This window comes from Lynx rufus, unplaced genomic scaffold, assembly GCF_022079265.1.
Source record: "Lynx rufus isolate CCGP_SWC_20201006 ecotype Redwood Valley unplaced genomic scaffold, mLynRuf1.p SCAF_8, whole genome shotgun sequence".
Classification (NCBI taxonomy): domain Eukaryota; kingdom Metazoa; phylum Chordata; class Mammalia; order Carnivora; family Felidae; genus Lynx; species Lynx rufus.
In genome coordinates, this window is record NW_025814896.1 from 109,173,877 (window position 1) to 109,189,295 (window position 15,419).

Consider the following 15,419-nt stretch of genomic DNA (forward strand, 5'->3'; position numbering starts at 1 on the left):
TATAAAATTGCTGTTTTTGTAAATTAAAAACATATATTAGCAATTTTTAGGGTTCAACTTACTTCATCGCCAAAGCTGGGGAAAGATTTCAAATATGTATAAATCACATCCTAACCGTACCACCTATATTTTTATTTTTCTGTTACTGGCTTCCTTGTCATCAGGATCTTGAGAGTTTGCCATGGCGACAGTCTGCTTGGGATGATGTACATTCTCTTAACAAAACAACACAAAAGGTCCCGGGAAGCAGCAGATCTTCAACGAAAAACAATAAGCCAGTCTCCAGGGTCACACAGTTATTATTGGCATATTTCTATTTAAAACGTGATAAGTTAAAAACATGACAATGATTACCACATATGTTTAATGGTGAGGCTTAATTGATTCAAACTGGTTGAGCTATTAACATACATTAATTTTCAATGGTAGAAGTAAACTAGTAGCATTAGAGAAATTTTAGAAAATGAATAAAAAAAGAAAATCACTGGTGACCCCAGTATCTTAACACACTGATCATTATTTTAAAATTCATCTTTGTTATTTTATATTTTCACAGTTTAAATAAATTCTACATACCATCTTCTATCATTTTCATTCCACTTCCTATTATATTGAGTCCATGTAATCATCACCATCCATCTTTAATATCAACCAACTTCTTCTTTTTTAAAAATTTTTTTATGTTTATTTATTTTTGAGAGAGAACATGTGCAGGGGAGAGGCAGAGAAAGAGAGAGGGAGACACAGAATCCAAAGCAGGCTCCAGGCTCTGAGCTGTCAGCACAGACCCTGATGTGGGGCTCGAACCCATGAACCGCAAGATCATGACCTGAAGTCGGACATTTAACTGACTGAGCCACCTAGGCACCCTAATATCAATCAACTTCTATGATTCTATAACCTCCATCACATGCTGACCCACAGATTCCACCAGTATATAGACAGTTAGCTGTATACTGATAGCAGGGAAGGTGTTCTGGATGCCACTGGATAAGCCATTGCTTATGGCTTTGCCTTTCACCAATTTTTTGTAAGACACTCACTTGGCTTTAACTTTCCGAGATTCTCTTCGCTTTTCCTGCTGAAGCTGTTCGATTTTCTGTTGCATTTCTTCCTGTTTGGAAGTGATGGCCTGAATCATTGACATGGCATTGCTCAGCTCTTCCTAAAAAATAGGAATTGATACATATTTAATCTAGTAAAAGAGATAAAAGGATATAACATGGTATATAATACATATTTTAATACATATTTGTTGAATGAATGAATGAGAGATGAGCATCTTACTTCTACTGTGGCCTATAATTTTAACACAGAGATACAAGAAAGAAAAGCATGAAATAGATATTTTTTGCCTGATAATTAATGAATAGACCAGGAGTAAAAATTCTTATATTTGCCTGCTACATGAAAAGATATTTTCTACTTCTGTGACTAAGACCAAGAACTTCTGTTTAGCAGGGAAATAGAAGAGGGGCCTACCTTGAAATAGTTTAACGAATTCTTCATCTCAGTAACTTTTTCTTCCATGGAACATCGGCAACTCTTAACCTTCTCTTCCAAAGCATACTCGCCATGTTGAATTCTGGACAGTTCTTGCATTGCTTCTGTGAAACCAGTCTTCAGTTCAGAGGCCAAGGCCTGCAACTAAATGATGATCGCCAAGAGTAAGTTCAGTTTGGTATTAACTATTATAAATAGTACCGCTGAACCCTTGAATTTTCCTTTTTTTTTTTTTTTTTTAAGAAACCAGGATATAGAAAATCTACAGCCCGGTAAACTAAAGTTTTGACAACTTAAGACAAACTTGGCCCCATTCATTTAGTGAAAAGAGGGTCTTTTATATGCAGCACATGCTGAAGCTTGATTATGACAAGCAAGCAAGCAATTAATTAAGTTTACAAGTGTCCCTGCCAGCTACTGTTTCTTCTAACACCTTTGCTTAAAGTGAGATTTACTTGAAAAGCAACATATGCATGTGAAACAGAATCTTGATCCAGTAACCCTTTCAATTCCATGAAAGAAGGGATAGGTCATATTACCCCTAGTGGTATAAGAAAATGAAGAAATTCAGTCATTTTTCCCCTTAAACAATTAAAAATAATAAAAAGAGTAATAACTAAGCATATCTGAGAATTTCTTTGCAGGTGAGGAAGTCATATAGATAGGTAGGTAGATAGTTGAATGATGTCATGGAAAAGGAGATAACAGCATTTGCAGTGGTGGGAAACAGATAAAATGGTAGGAGTTCAGCACGTTGTTGACAGTGATGTTGAATTCTCTCCAAGAGTCAAGCCTGGTCGTGTAGGAGTGTGCGTATTGGATTTCTGTTGTCAACTTCCACACCATGACAAAGGTGTCAATTCTGGAGTCTGATAGGGTACAAATCCTAGCTCTCTCCTATATGAAGTAAGACCTCAGGCAAGTTGGTTAACCTCTTCACAGCAGTTTCCTCATACATAAAATAATTACTATAACACCTATTTCACAGGACTGTGTGGAGAATTAATGAATAAATGTAGATAAGCTTTCTGCTACAGTGCATGCTTGTCCATAGAAGGTGTTCAAGAAATTTTAATTCTTCTCCCCCTTGAAGTGGCAAATCAAAAAGTTAAGCACAAACAGAAATGTGGAGAAAATGGAGCACTTCTACAGTTCAGGTTTTTTTATTGAACAAATGAAAAAAGCATTTCAACAGACAGAAAGTTAAGATAATAATAACAATAAGATAAGAACGTTACTTTCTTGAAATTTATGACCTTACACTCTGCTAAGTAGAGGAACTCTTAGCTCCAGATCTCTCTTTAAAACAGAACTTTTCACAAAATTAACAAAACTCCTTCAAATGTGTATTTCTAAACATTTTCAGAATCTGGTTATCCAAATTATTCCAACTTGCAAAACACCTCCCACTATAAAGTGATTTGGTCTCCTACACCACATTTTAAAAATATAGGGTTTGTGTTTCACTGTGCCTCGCAAAGGTTTCTTTCAAGGGCTGGGAATAGGGAGGAAGTAGAGGAACCAAAGAGATCATTCTGAGGAAAAAAACAGGATCTGCCACATGTTCAGGGCTGGAAGCCGGAGAAACAACATGAGCAATCTGTATTTCACTCCAATCATTTTTAATTTTAATTAATCTTTGTGATGTTTGTAGTACACATCCTAATCTAGTCATCAGAATGGATTGAATCACCAGCTCAACTACTTTTGATCTGGTAATTCTCATTATGTAAATTCATCTTCTGTGAACAAAATTTAAAAAAATCAACAGTATATAATATCAAAGCAAAATTTATGCAAGTTTTAAAGTTGAAGGAAGGAAACCTGACATTCATTCAGGTGCTCTGAAATTCTCTCAGGTTTCCTCTTTGAAAAGAAAGGGAACCACTATCCGACAGAAATAGGTTTCATTATCACTGCTCCCTTAGGTGGATGTGTAGAGTTTTCCCCAGCAGCAAAATGCAGCAGTAGGATCCTCGGGAGAAAGGACTTTTCCTCACCTGTAGAACCCCAGCTCTCAAAAAAAAAAAAAAAAAAAAAAAAAAAAAAAATTAAGTTTTCCCTAACAGCCGGGTTGTATGGGGACTTTGGGAATTTTGAAACCATTTTAGCTATGAGCCCATTTCCTTCCCATATATTATGTTGAGCCCCTTGGGTACCTACCACTGAAGTAACACTACTGCTTTATAAACGGCTTCACAACCACTGATCAGACAGGGAGGAGATGCCAAAAGTGAGCACAATCACACACCTGAGACACATGTCACTTTTAAGATGCGTGGGGCTCAATGTCTTTAGCTGCTGTGGACTGGTTTTCCAGTACCAACTAGCCATTCCTTTATGAATGAAAAATACTCCCAGGACATGGACTTAACATCTTTTTTCTGCTGTCTCTTCAACTCTCTTGTTTGACAGCCCGCAGCCCACCCCAAGGATTAGAAATGGGTGTCTACCTTGTTCTCCAGCGAGTTGAACACGTTCCTCATCTCGTTGATTTTTTCATGAAGCTGCTCTAGAGAGGTTATGATCCCTCCATCCTGCCGCTGGAGACGGGCTCCCACTGGAGGCAGGTTCAGGGAAGACTTGTACTTCGAAGCCTAGGGTACCACAGAGGGCATCTTAGGCTCAAAGAAATAGGGGAGAGGAGTCCGAATTCTTCCTATTTCCTGCTCTTAATTTCTGTTTCTCAATTTTCTTTACTTTCTTGGCTTCTTAACTCTTCTCAAGGTGAATTTTAATCAATGTCTTCCAATTTTTTTTCCACCAAAGATCCCTCAGACTAAATTCTCATACATTATGCAAATTGTTCCAACTTGTTTTTTACACAGACTTGTTCTTCATTCTGTCCCATTATCAAGGTCAAAGACTACTATGGGGCAAATTCGGGGGACTGGGCCTGTGCCTTGAGAACCCTGCTGAGTCATAAATGTCAAGATTTGAAAAAACTCCAGAAGGCAGGCTGAATTCCTTCAACACCTGACTAAAGGCTCTGTGAGAAGCAGCACATGCTGGCAAGGATGCCAACATAATTTCTTTGGTTTCCCCCTAAACCAGGGTTTATAGAGAGGAAATGTGGTCTTTCTGCCAGCTTTCATATTCTTAATTTTAGGCCTCTTTATCAATCCCCATAAATGTAATAATTTAAAACACAAAGTGGGCAGCAAGTTGCCCGAATGGTCAAGAGCAAATTTCCCAAATCTACTCCTCTACACTCCCTATAGAAGCTGATCCTTAATGTCATTCTTACTTCCATTCTTCCATTCTTAATGGAAGCTGATGTGAAGTGTGGCATGCTGGATATTTATCTTATCCATCCCCGAATGCACCACAGGCCTAGTAGAACTAATTTCTCTGGTGTTAGAAGATATTCCCCAATGGCAAAAAGAGACTGAGGCTCGAATAGGACTTACAAATCCTGGAAACTTACAATGACAATTTTAATGATGAAACCTATTGCTGTAGGACTGGTTCCCATGGTTTTTCAGTTAGGGGTCCTTTTGGCACATAATTCATTGGCTTAAATTCTTTTCATTACAGACAAAAAGAAAAAAGAAAAAAAATCTCTTCGAATCTCCTTACTTTAATATAACCACGAATGTTTTGGCACATTTCCTTCTGCTTTGTTCTATGAATGTAAGTGCAGACATTTATATGGTTGAAATCACCCTACAGATATATTTTTATTCCGCCCCTCCTTTTTTTGCCAAACACTCTTATAAGCCTTTTCCTATAGCCTTCAAAATGTTTCTGTCTATTTTTAATGGCCACTCAATATTCCATCCTGTGGTTGTGCCAGAGTTTACCCATTCAGTCTTCTTGGAAATCTATAACTTTTCAATATTATAGATAGTGCTGGCATATAATGCTTTTTATTTAAAGCTTTGTATGTATTTCAGATTATTGCCTTAGGATAAATTCCTAAATATGAAATTACTGTGAGTTTAAGGATGTTAGGCAGTATTTGACCTAAAGGGCTAAATTAGTGTATTTAGAAAAACATGTCTTGGATAAAATACATAAAACATAAGTAATATAAGTGGAGGAAGCTACAGGATTTACATCCCTACAAGTAAGCCAAAAACACAGTTGGAATTCACATCATCAGGCAAGAGTTGAGCTGGTCTAAATGGTGCAGTTACCACATCTGTTGCCTTGACTGGCAGATTCCACCAGCACTGCTCATGTTAATGGACTGTTATTTTAAAGAATCCTTGTGCAAATGGAAGTAATCAGTCTGAAGCAACACAATCTGACTCTGGAAAAGAGATTGGGTAAACTTTGAGAGGCCTATGTACAGCGGACAAAGGATGAGATTGAAGTGGGATGGATTGGATTCCAATCAAAAGGAATGTGAGCTAAGGACAGTCAGTGTATCCACACAGATTCACCTGTTCTGGTAGTACTTCTGGAACGAACTGGGAGATAGTAGTGCTCGTTCTCCTGTCGGCTTCCATGACCTGATTGGGTCAATGTTCCTTACTCACCAAGGAGGTCAAGTCCATCCAAAGAACAGAGAGCCAATTAGAGGTATGAACATTTTAATACTTTCACTGTATTTTAACTAATAATTCTTACGAAAGCTTCCACCAATTTACACACACTCATCAGAACTAAATATTATTTCATTATTTGCTAATTAGATTGTTGTCAGCTTTGAAAACCTCAATCTTCTATTTATTAGCCATCTGTAATTTTACTTTGGTAAACTGTCTGTGTCCTTTGCCCTTAATCTACTGAGATCTCTGAAGTTTCCTTTTTTTACTGACTTGTATCAACTATTTTTATATCATTAAACCCTTATGATATTTTCTTGTAAGAAGTTTTCCCATTTGGTTATTTGCCTCTGAATTTGTTAAAAATATATTTATGTTGGGAAAATTTTTAATTGTGATGTGGGTGAAATCTCTGGCCCTTTACTTTGTGATTTCCTCCAGTGCTGTTTTACTTAAAAAGACATTTCACGTCCAGATACAAGATAAATATTCACTAGTTGTAAACTTTTATGGTTTGACTTTTTTTACTTCTAGTCCTTTAATCCATTTTTTTAGTTTATTTTGATTGGGGTATGAAGTAAGGATGTCTTCCTTTTCTTTTCTTTTTTTCCCAAAGAAGAACAAGACAATTTTCCCCAAAAGAACCAGACAACTTTCCAAACATCATTTGGCACCAGACTGAATAAGTGCATCAGATCTCTTGGCTCAAAGCAATATACACATCTTGCAGATATTCATTCATTCATTCAACTAATATTTATTGAACATGCATTATATTCCAGGCACTGTACTTTATGCTGAGAATACAACAGAGAGCAAAACGTGCTAAATCCCTGCCCTTGGAGCTTACATTCTAGAGAAGGAGACACACAATTAAAAAAAAAAAAAAAAAGAAAAGAAAGAAAGAAACAAGTTAATATTTGCTGTAATTTCAGGTAGGGATTGGGGTCTATCAAGAAAATAAAATAAAGACATAGAAAATGGCTGAAATGTCATATTTTGCTTCAAATGTCATATTTTGCTCTCCCTTTTTGCTGTAAATTGTATTCTATTATAGTTAACCTCTCCCTGCTTCCCTCCTTCCTCTTCCTCTTCTTCTTTACTTCTCTTTCATCTTCTTTTGGTTAAATGTTGCTTGGAGTAAACAGACTGGGATTTAGGAAGCGTTCTTTTAAAACAAGGATGGGGTTATAATCACAGCATCACAGAGGTCATATAGACCAACTTCATTCCACTGCTTCATTTGTTCCACTGTGAACAGATGTACTTGGATTTGTGATACAATAAGAGAATGAGGCCACCCCCCACTGCTGCTATATTTAGCCAACATTCAGGGAGTGACCTACATAAAACCTATAATAGATTTTAAATCATACCTCAGTTTAAAGACATACTCACACTCATTCAAATGCATACACAGGTCAGATGTGAACAGAGTAGAGGTGGGCAGGGAAGGCATTTGAAGGTCATAGATGAGTGAGGCATCAAATTAGCACTGAGGAAAGACTGACCCCTGCTTCCAGGCCTTTGTTCAAGCTGGCCCCTCTGTTTGAAATACCGTTCCCCATATCCACTTACCAAATGATCAACTTGTCCTTAAATGCCTCATTGAAATCCTTTAGCCAATATTCATTCATCACTCCCCCATATCAATGCCTCTGTGTAATCCTTCCAGTGGCCTGCCTTGTGTGAGCTATTTATTGTATATGTTTTCCAGGTGGTGGACATTTAAAAATCAATTGTGAATGTTTGTTGCATCTGTTTTATTTTTCATTAGGCCAAGCAGTTGATTTTGCACATAGTAACTGCTCAATAAATATGTATTAAATTGAAATGAGGCTGTTTCCTCTACCCCTTTCCATTGCTGGTCTTGGTCTAGGAGCAATATGATTACAAAAATGTTTTCATAATCCTGTGTTGGCTTGCTCTGACTCGGCACACAGCGATGATATCTTGCATGATATTTCTGGGAACTATTGTTATTTTCACTTTACTTATCACTTAAACTCAACAAATCTAAATAACATTTCCCCCCAAAACTCTCCACTCTTCTGGATTCCTGTATCTCTTTTCAGGAGAGCACTCTTTATCCTTACCAAAGCTTAAAGTCTTATGGCCAACTTGAAATTACCCTTTCTGCCAGCCTCCACCAAGCCCTGTCAATTGTCTCTTCCTTCTCATGCTTTCCAGATAACAGTGCCTTAACTCTAGAGAGGAGCATGGATTTTCCTAGCCCAAGCTGCTTTTATATTACATATTATATCAGAATAAACTTCCATGATTTTTAAGGACAGAATTTTACTTTAAATTTACATTTAGAGATAGAAAGAAGCCAAATAAACACTGTTTAGAGAGCCAAAGCAGACCGATGCGACCCTTGTTGCAAACATATTATAAAATGTTTTGAAGAATTTTTATCTTTCTTGTAAATTATTTCCATTGTTTAAAAGGAGCTTAAATTTTTTTCTGTCACCATATTTGAACATTTGCAATGTTAACCCCCTTTCAGTTCTTAATGCTCTCTGCTAAAATAGCAAACTAAGAAAAAACAGACCTTGCTTTCTCCTTCTCTCTTACGGAAATGTTATTGCACAGTTTAATGGCCATAGTGATGGTGGCAACAGGCAAGACAAGCAGAGTTGATTGGGGGGGGGGTGGCGGGTAGCACTGTAATTTATAACCTGGATAAGTTGTCCTTCAAAAATCAGTTTGCTCAAAAGTACAATGTGAATGGTGCTCTCTGCCCCGCCTACCTCAGTCTTGTTAAGTAAACAAACACCAATGACAAATGTGGAAGCAATTGTTGAGTGCTGGAAAACTTTATACATAAATGACAGTCATCACTATTACATATAGGAGTGTTCAAAACAATCTAAGTTGTCTTTACCTGGTAAATCTGTGTGGAAGGATTATTCATCGGTATATGTTCATTCTCTCCTGTGGGAAGAAAGAGCTTTGTTCAATGGACATGACTTATTCTGTCCCTATCCCCTTCACACACACGTAGGGAATAAGGGGACTTCTAGGATCTTAAATCTGTGGCTGCATGACAAGAAACCAATGATACAAGAACAAAACATAAGCTGGTGTAGGTGGTTTCTAGATTCACATCCTAATGACCAAACCGTATCTATCTGATATAACTCTTTCTTGTAGTAAAACAACAACAACACAAAACAAAAATGTCCTACCACAGTGGGCAAGTTTTGCAACCAAACTGAATGATGAATGCTCATTAATCAGCCAGAAGGGAATGCCCATGAAGGTTTCCCTCCTGTCCTTGGGGCTGGTGGAAGTTTACTTAAGAGGGTATTCTACAATTAGGAAGGCTGCCCCAGCACCTGTCTAGTTGTCACTGTGTTGTTCTCAGGAGGCCTGCATACAAAGTCCTTGCCAAACTTCTGAGCTCTCCCCTGCTGTCACTGCCCAGATCACCTAAGGCAATCTTACTGTCTTCCTGGGCAAGAGGGTTGGTAGAAGGGAATTGTCAAAGGAAAGATTCTGGGAAGGATGCAGGCAGAAAGAAAATAGTATTGGCAACACTAAAGACTGAGAAACACAGGGCAAATACAAAGGAAATAGCAGGTTGTAAAAACCACTTACAAACTAGGGAGAAAAAAGGTCAGCTTACAGTGTACCTTGCAGAACCACACTGGTTGGCCATGAAGAAGGACAATCCAAGTAAAACATGCAGCTCACTGCTCATCCATTTAGCTATATCTCCATTGTGTCACTCTGCAGTTTATAGATTAAAGCCATGGTTGTGGCGCCTGGGTGGCTCAGTCGGTTAAGCATCCGACTTCGGCTCAGGTCATGATCTCGCGGTCCGTGAGTTCAAGCCCCGCGTCAGGCTCTGTGCTGACAGCTCAGAGCCTGGAGCCTGTTTCAGATTCTGTGCCTCCCTCTCTCTCTGACCCTCCCCCGTTCATGGTGTCTCTCCCTGTCTCAAAAATAAATAAATGTTAAAAAAAAATTTTTTTAAGCCATGGTTGCGAATATTTGGTTGTGTGGATGTATATATTGTTCACTTAAGATATGGTGGTACAGAAAACCCTTCCTTAGAGGAGCCAACCTCTAAATAAATATAAATAATAAATAATACATAACCTCAGCCCAGAGCTTACACAGACAGAAGGCTGTTCCTATAAAATCTAGATGGTTTAAGATCACCACAACTCCCCACACAAGTCTGAGTAAAGATTAATTAGCCCATTTTATACTATGTCCCAACAGCCTGGTACCATGGCAAGAACCAGAACATGGGAACCAAGTCCAGGCTCCCAGATCAAACTTTGACACTTTGTGATTGTAGCCTGACATCTCTATGACTGTTTCCTTATCTGTAAATTGGAGAGAATGACAGAAACTACTTCTGTATGGTTGATTCTATATGGTAAAGATGAAAAGAGAGAGCACTTATGTTTCTAGGCTAACCTAGAAGGTGTTGGATGTTTATGAGTTGAATCTGTATCTTGGCCTTATTCAGCAGGTTGCTCTGAAGCAAGTCCCAAAGTTATTGCTAAAAAAAATAAGATAACAACTCACACCAAATTATAGATACAGCATTTCCCGCTTTTCCAGCACCAAGTCTGTGCTCTTTGTGGTCATTATATAATAAGGAAATGAGAATAGCCAAGGCAACTTATTCTCATGTTTTGATACAATGGCAAAAGAAGACTGAAACCTACTTTTCTTAAGTTCTGAGATCTAAAGCAAGACATTGGAAAAAATCTAACCTTGCTTTGTTTTGGTCTTTTCCATGGTGCCTGTTGCTTCTTTCCTCCACCTTACTCTTCAGCATTCCATCTTCATTGTCCCTGGATCAGGCCACCCCTTCTTCTCTGGACCTGCCCATTGAAATCAACAGGAAGGGTTAGCAGGCAGAACTGGTGAAGTAACTGGACTTACTTTATGTGCTAACTTAAAATGATTGGAATGAACACAGCTATTAGAGGCAACTTGAGGTTTATGTAATTTCAGAAGAGTGAAGATACTAAGTTCATAGCTAGTTTAAAAGGTAAAGTTAACTGGGGTGCCTGGGTGGCTCAGTCGGTTGAGCGTCTGACTTCAGCTCAGGTCATGATCTCACAGTTCATGAGTTCAAGCCCACATCAGGCTCACTGCTGTCAACACAGAGCCCGCTTCAGATCCTCTGTTCTCCTCTCTCTCCCCTCCCCCACTTGCACTCTCTCAAAAATAAATAAACATAAAAAAAAATAGTTAGGGGCACCTAGGTGGCTCAGTCAGATAAGCATCCAACCCTTGATTTATGCTCAGGTCATGATCTCACAGTTTGTGGGTTCAAGACCCATGTCAGGCTCTGTGCTGACATCGTGGAGCCTGCTTGGGATTCTGTCTCCCTCTCTCTGCCCCTCCCCTGCTCACTCTATCTCTCTCAAATAAAAATTTAAAAAATAAAATAAAGTTTAAAAAATTAAAAAAATTTGATGTATAGTTTTTAATATATTCTTTTTTGGATCATATCAATTACTTTAGGCCCATTGATTTTATTAATAGGTTATATAGTTCAGGGAAATCATCTTAAGAAAAAAACAACTTGATGGGGTGCCTGGGTGGTTCAGTCATTTAAGCATCTGACTTCGGCTCAGGTCATGATCTCACAGTTCATGGGTTCTAGCCCCACATCAGGCTCTGTGCTGACAACTCAGAGCCTGGAGCCTGCTTAATATCCTGTGTCTCCTCTCTCTGCCCCTCCCCTGCTCGTGCTCTGCCTCTCTCTTTCTCTCTCTCTCTCTCTCTCTCTCTCTCTCTCAAAAATAAACATTAAAAAAATTTTTTTTAAGAAAAAAAAAACTTGAGCAAGTATGAAGGCCAATACATCACACAGTAAGCTCCTGGATGACCTTGTTCCCACTTTCAGCATCTGGCAGACTACACACTGGAGGTGCTTATCGAATGTGGCCTGGTTGTAGCGACCATTGGACACATAGCTGCGGGTTCAAAATGCGATTAAATGTCAGTGTTGTGGATGTTGGACCTCTTTTTGGCCATCTAGAACTTTAATCCTTTCCAATGATTGATCAACATATAATAATTTATAAATGAGGGATATCAAGAAAATCAAGGCTATATACTTTTGGGATCTTACACCCTTTTCACATGAGCATGAACATTATGTCAGGGTAGAGCATCTTCTCTAGTTATCTGAATGTCTTTTACAGCTGATGTGAGTGTTACTGAGATGAAAACTTTCTTCTCCTTAGCAGCTGTTCCTTTGTTTGACAACTAATGCATTCTTTGATGTATGTAAATTAAATCATGAAATGTTAGAGCCAAAGGCCCTGAGAAAATTATTTCATCCAGCTTCATCATTTATAGATGAAGCAACTGAGGTCTGGAGAGTGGAAGAGAAATGACCTGCCCAAAGCCACACAGCTTTGAAAATGACTTTTAGAAGTGATTTCTGTTACTGTTTAGAGGGGAAAAAAGCTTGAAATATGTAAAGCCATGTTTTTATGGCTAATTACTTCCTAGGGATTTAGTTATCTAATTTACAAGTCATTGAAAACAAACCAAAAATACCATTCATATATCATAGATATAGTATAAATTTACACATTTTCAGAGTTAGGACATCATCAAGCTCACATATGTACACATGGTCATGGATTTCAAGACATAACCAAAAGAGTGTGGTTAATATAGGGTAAATAAGAATTTTTATTTTATATATTTAATTACAGAAGTAACAAAACTACATTAGAGAAAATTTGGAAAACATAGAAAAGACAACTCTAATGCCTTCACTTAAGTAGCCATGATGATCATTTAGTTGTATTGCCTGCCCATCTTTCTTTCTCTTGAATGTTTTACATGATTGTTCATGGACCTACTTGTATCTACTATTTCACCTGCATTATAGCACGAGCATTTTACTTTCTTTTTAAAAACTGGATCATTGTTGGGCGACCTGGGTGGCTCAGTCAGTTAAGCATCCGACTCGGTTTCGGCTCAGGTCATGATCTCCCCGTTCATGAGTTCAAGCCCCGCGTCGGCTCAGCACTGACAGCACAGAGCCTGCCTGGGACTCTCTTTCTCCTTCTCTGTCTCTGCTCCTCCTCTCCTCTCTCTGTCTCTCAAAATAAATTAATTAAAAAAAAAATTTTTTTAACTGGATCATTGTTACTCATGGTTTTTTTTGTTGTTGTGGTCACTTTCGCAGAGAGTGGGAGCATTCCTCCCCAGTCCCAGTTGGTGTTAACAATCTGCCGGTGTTTTTCCACTCTTCTCTCCATTTTCATATCACCATGTACAAACATATATACAGAACATACATGTCATGGTAGTATCCCACTACACCTCCCTGCATCTTATTTCTTTCATGGCAGTCTTTCCAAGTTAATGGGTGTAGAGCTAATAAATTATTTTTCATGGCTGCACAATACCTGAGGTGTGAATGACCTATGTTAATCATTTCTGTATTGATGTACATTCCCTCTATTTCCATTATGTTGCCACTGCAAACAATGCCACAACAAACAGCTTGGTACATAGAGCCTTACTTTTAATTATGTGGGATTTTAATAGATATGACTAGGCTGCTTTACAAAAAGGCTGTAATTGTTCCCATATCCCCCAGGAAAACTGTGTGAGTACCTTTTCTCCTGCATCCCATCCCGGCCAATAGTAGATGTTAACACTTTTTAGTTCTTGCCAGTCAGATGAGTGTGACAGGGGATATTTCATTGTTACTTTTGCTGATTGCTAGAGTTACCAAGCACCTCTACGTGTCCTTCCTGTACATTTAGATTTGCTGTTTGGGGATTACCTATTCCTCTGCTTTGCATATTTTCCCATTGAGTCATCTGTCTTTTCCTTATCAATTAGTAAGAGTTTTTATATTCTAGAGATTAGATTTTTATTTGTCATGTGAATTTTAGTTATTTTTCCCAACTGTCTTTTTTGTCTTTTGACTTTGCAGTCACTTTTGCTATTAAAACATTTTTGAATTTATGAAGTCAAATAGAACTTTTTCCTAATTTACTTCTTGATTTCTTGAGCTGCTTTAAAAGTTCTCTGTATCCTACGACTCCTGGATGGCTTAGTCAGTTAAGCATCTGACTCTTTTTTTTTTTTCAATGTTTATTTATTTTTGGGACAGAGAGAGACAGAGCATGAACGGGGGAGGGGCAGAGAGAGAGGGAGACACAGAATCGGAAACAGGCTCCAGGCTCTGAGCCATCAGCCCAGAGCCCGACGCGGGGCTCGAACTCACGGACCGTGAGATCGTGACCTGAGCTGAAGTCGGACGCTTAACCGACTGCGCCACCCAGGCGCCCCAAGCATCTGACTCTTGATTTCAGCTCAGGTAATGATCTCACAGTTTGTGGGTTTGAGCCATGTTTCAGGCTCTGCACTCCCACTCCTTGGGATTCTATCTCCCTCTCTCTGCCCCTCCCCTGCTTGCTCTCTATCTCTCTTTCAAAATAAATAAACATTTTTAAAATTTTTTTTTAAAAAGCTCTATGCAGCCCCAAGATTTTATATGTATGTTTCCCTAAATTTTCTTCTCAGGCTTTCATTATTTTTAAGTGTTTCATTCATTTGGAACTTGTTATTATAATATATGGTGCAAGGAGTGTTAATTTCTTTATTTTCCAGATGGATGGTCACTTGTACTGGCACCAGCCATTACATAAGCTATCCTTTTCTTTCATGGAATTGAATATTACTTTTGTCACGCAGAGATCTTTTATACGTCCTCTATCCTATTCTGATCTATTTCTGTTCCCAAACCACAAACTATGGCTGTTCTTCTGTGTTTTAAACATATTTGGTAAGGCAAGTCAACTATTATTTTTTTTTATAATTTGCTTTACCTGACATTTATTTTTCCATGTGAATAAATGAACTCCAGAGTCATTTTACCCATTACAAAAAAATTTAAATTCTCATTGGAAATGCATTAGATTTATATATTAATTTGGGAGAACTGATATTTTCTTACATCAGATCTTGTCATCCTTGAACATGTATATTCTTTCCATTTGACTGGATCTTGTTTTAGGTCTTTCAATCAGATTTTATTGTTTTTTTCTTAAAGATCCTGTACTGTTCCTGTGAAATTCATTCTTAAGTATTTTTATTGCTATTTTAAATGGTATTTTTTCACTTCTACTTCTAGCTGGTTTTTGTATTCTCTATTTCTTTGCATATTTATTTTACATTTAGCCACCTTAGTAAATTCCTTTATTAATTATGGAAGATTTTTAAATGAGTATTTATTCAGCTTTCTAAATTTTTTTTAAAGTTTGTTTGTTTGTTTATTTATTTATTTATTTATTTATTTATTTTTTTAGTAATCTCTACACCCAATGTGGGACTTAAACCCACGACTCCAAGATCAAGAGTCAAATGCTCTTCCAACTGAAGCAGCCAGGTGCTCCCTTTCTAGGTGATTTT

At 37.9% G+C, this 15,419-nt stretch overlaps 1 protein-coding gene across 2 annotated transcripts in view; it reads right to left on the reverse strand.

Moving 5' to 3' along the window:
• ARHGEF33 (Rho guanine nucleotide exchange factor 33) overlaps positions 1-10,757 on the reverse strand; it is a 47,407-nt gene extending 36,650 nt beyond the window's left edge. For both annotated transcript variants that reach the window (XM_047069474.1, XM_047069475.1), the window contains exons 1-4: positions 10,733-10,757; positions 8,884-8,933; positions 1,483-1,647; positions 1,044-1,165 (exon numbers count right to left, since the gene is read on the reverse strand). In XM_047069474.1, coding sequence (XP_046925430.1) covers positions 1,044-1,165; positions 1,483-1,647; positions 8,884-8,933; positions 10,733-10,757 — 362 coding nt within the window. The remainder of the gene's footprint in view (positions 1-1,043; positions 1,166-1,482; positions 1,648-8,883; positions 8,934-10,732) is intronic.
• Between the last annotated feature and the right edge of the window lie 4,662 nt (positions 10,758-15,419).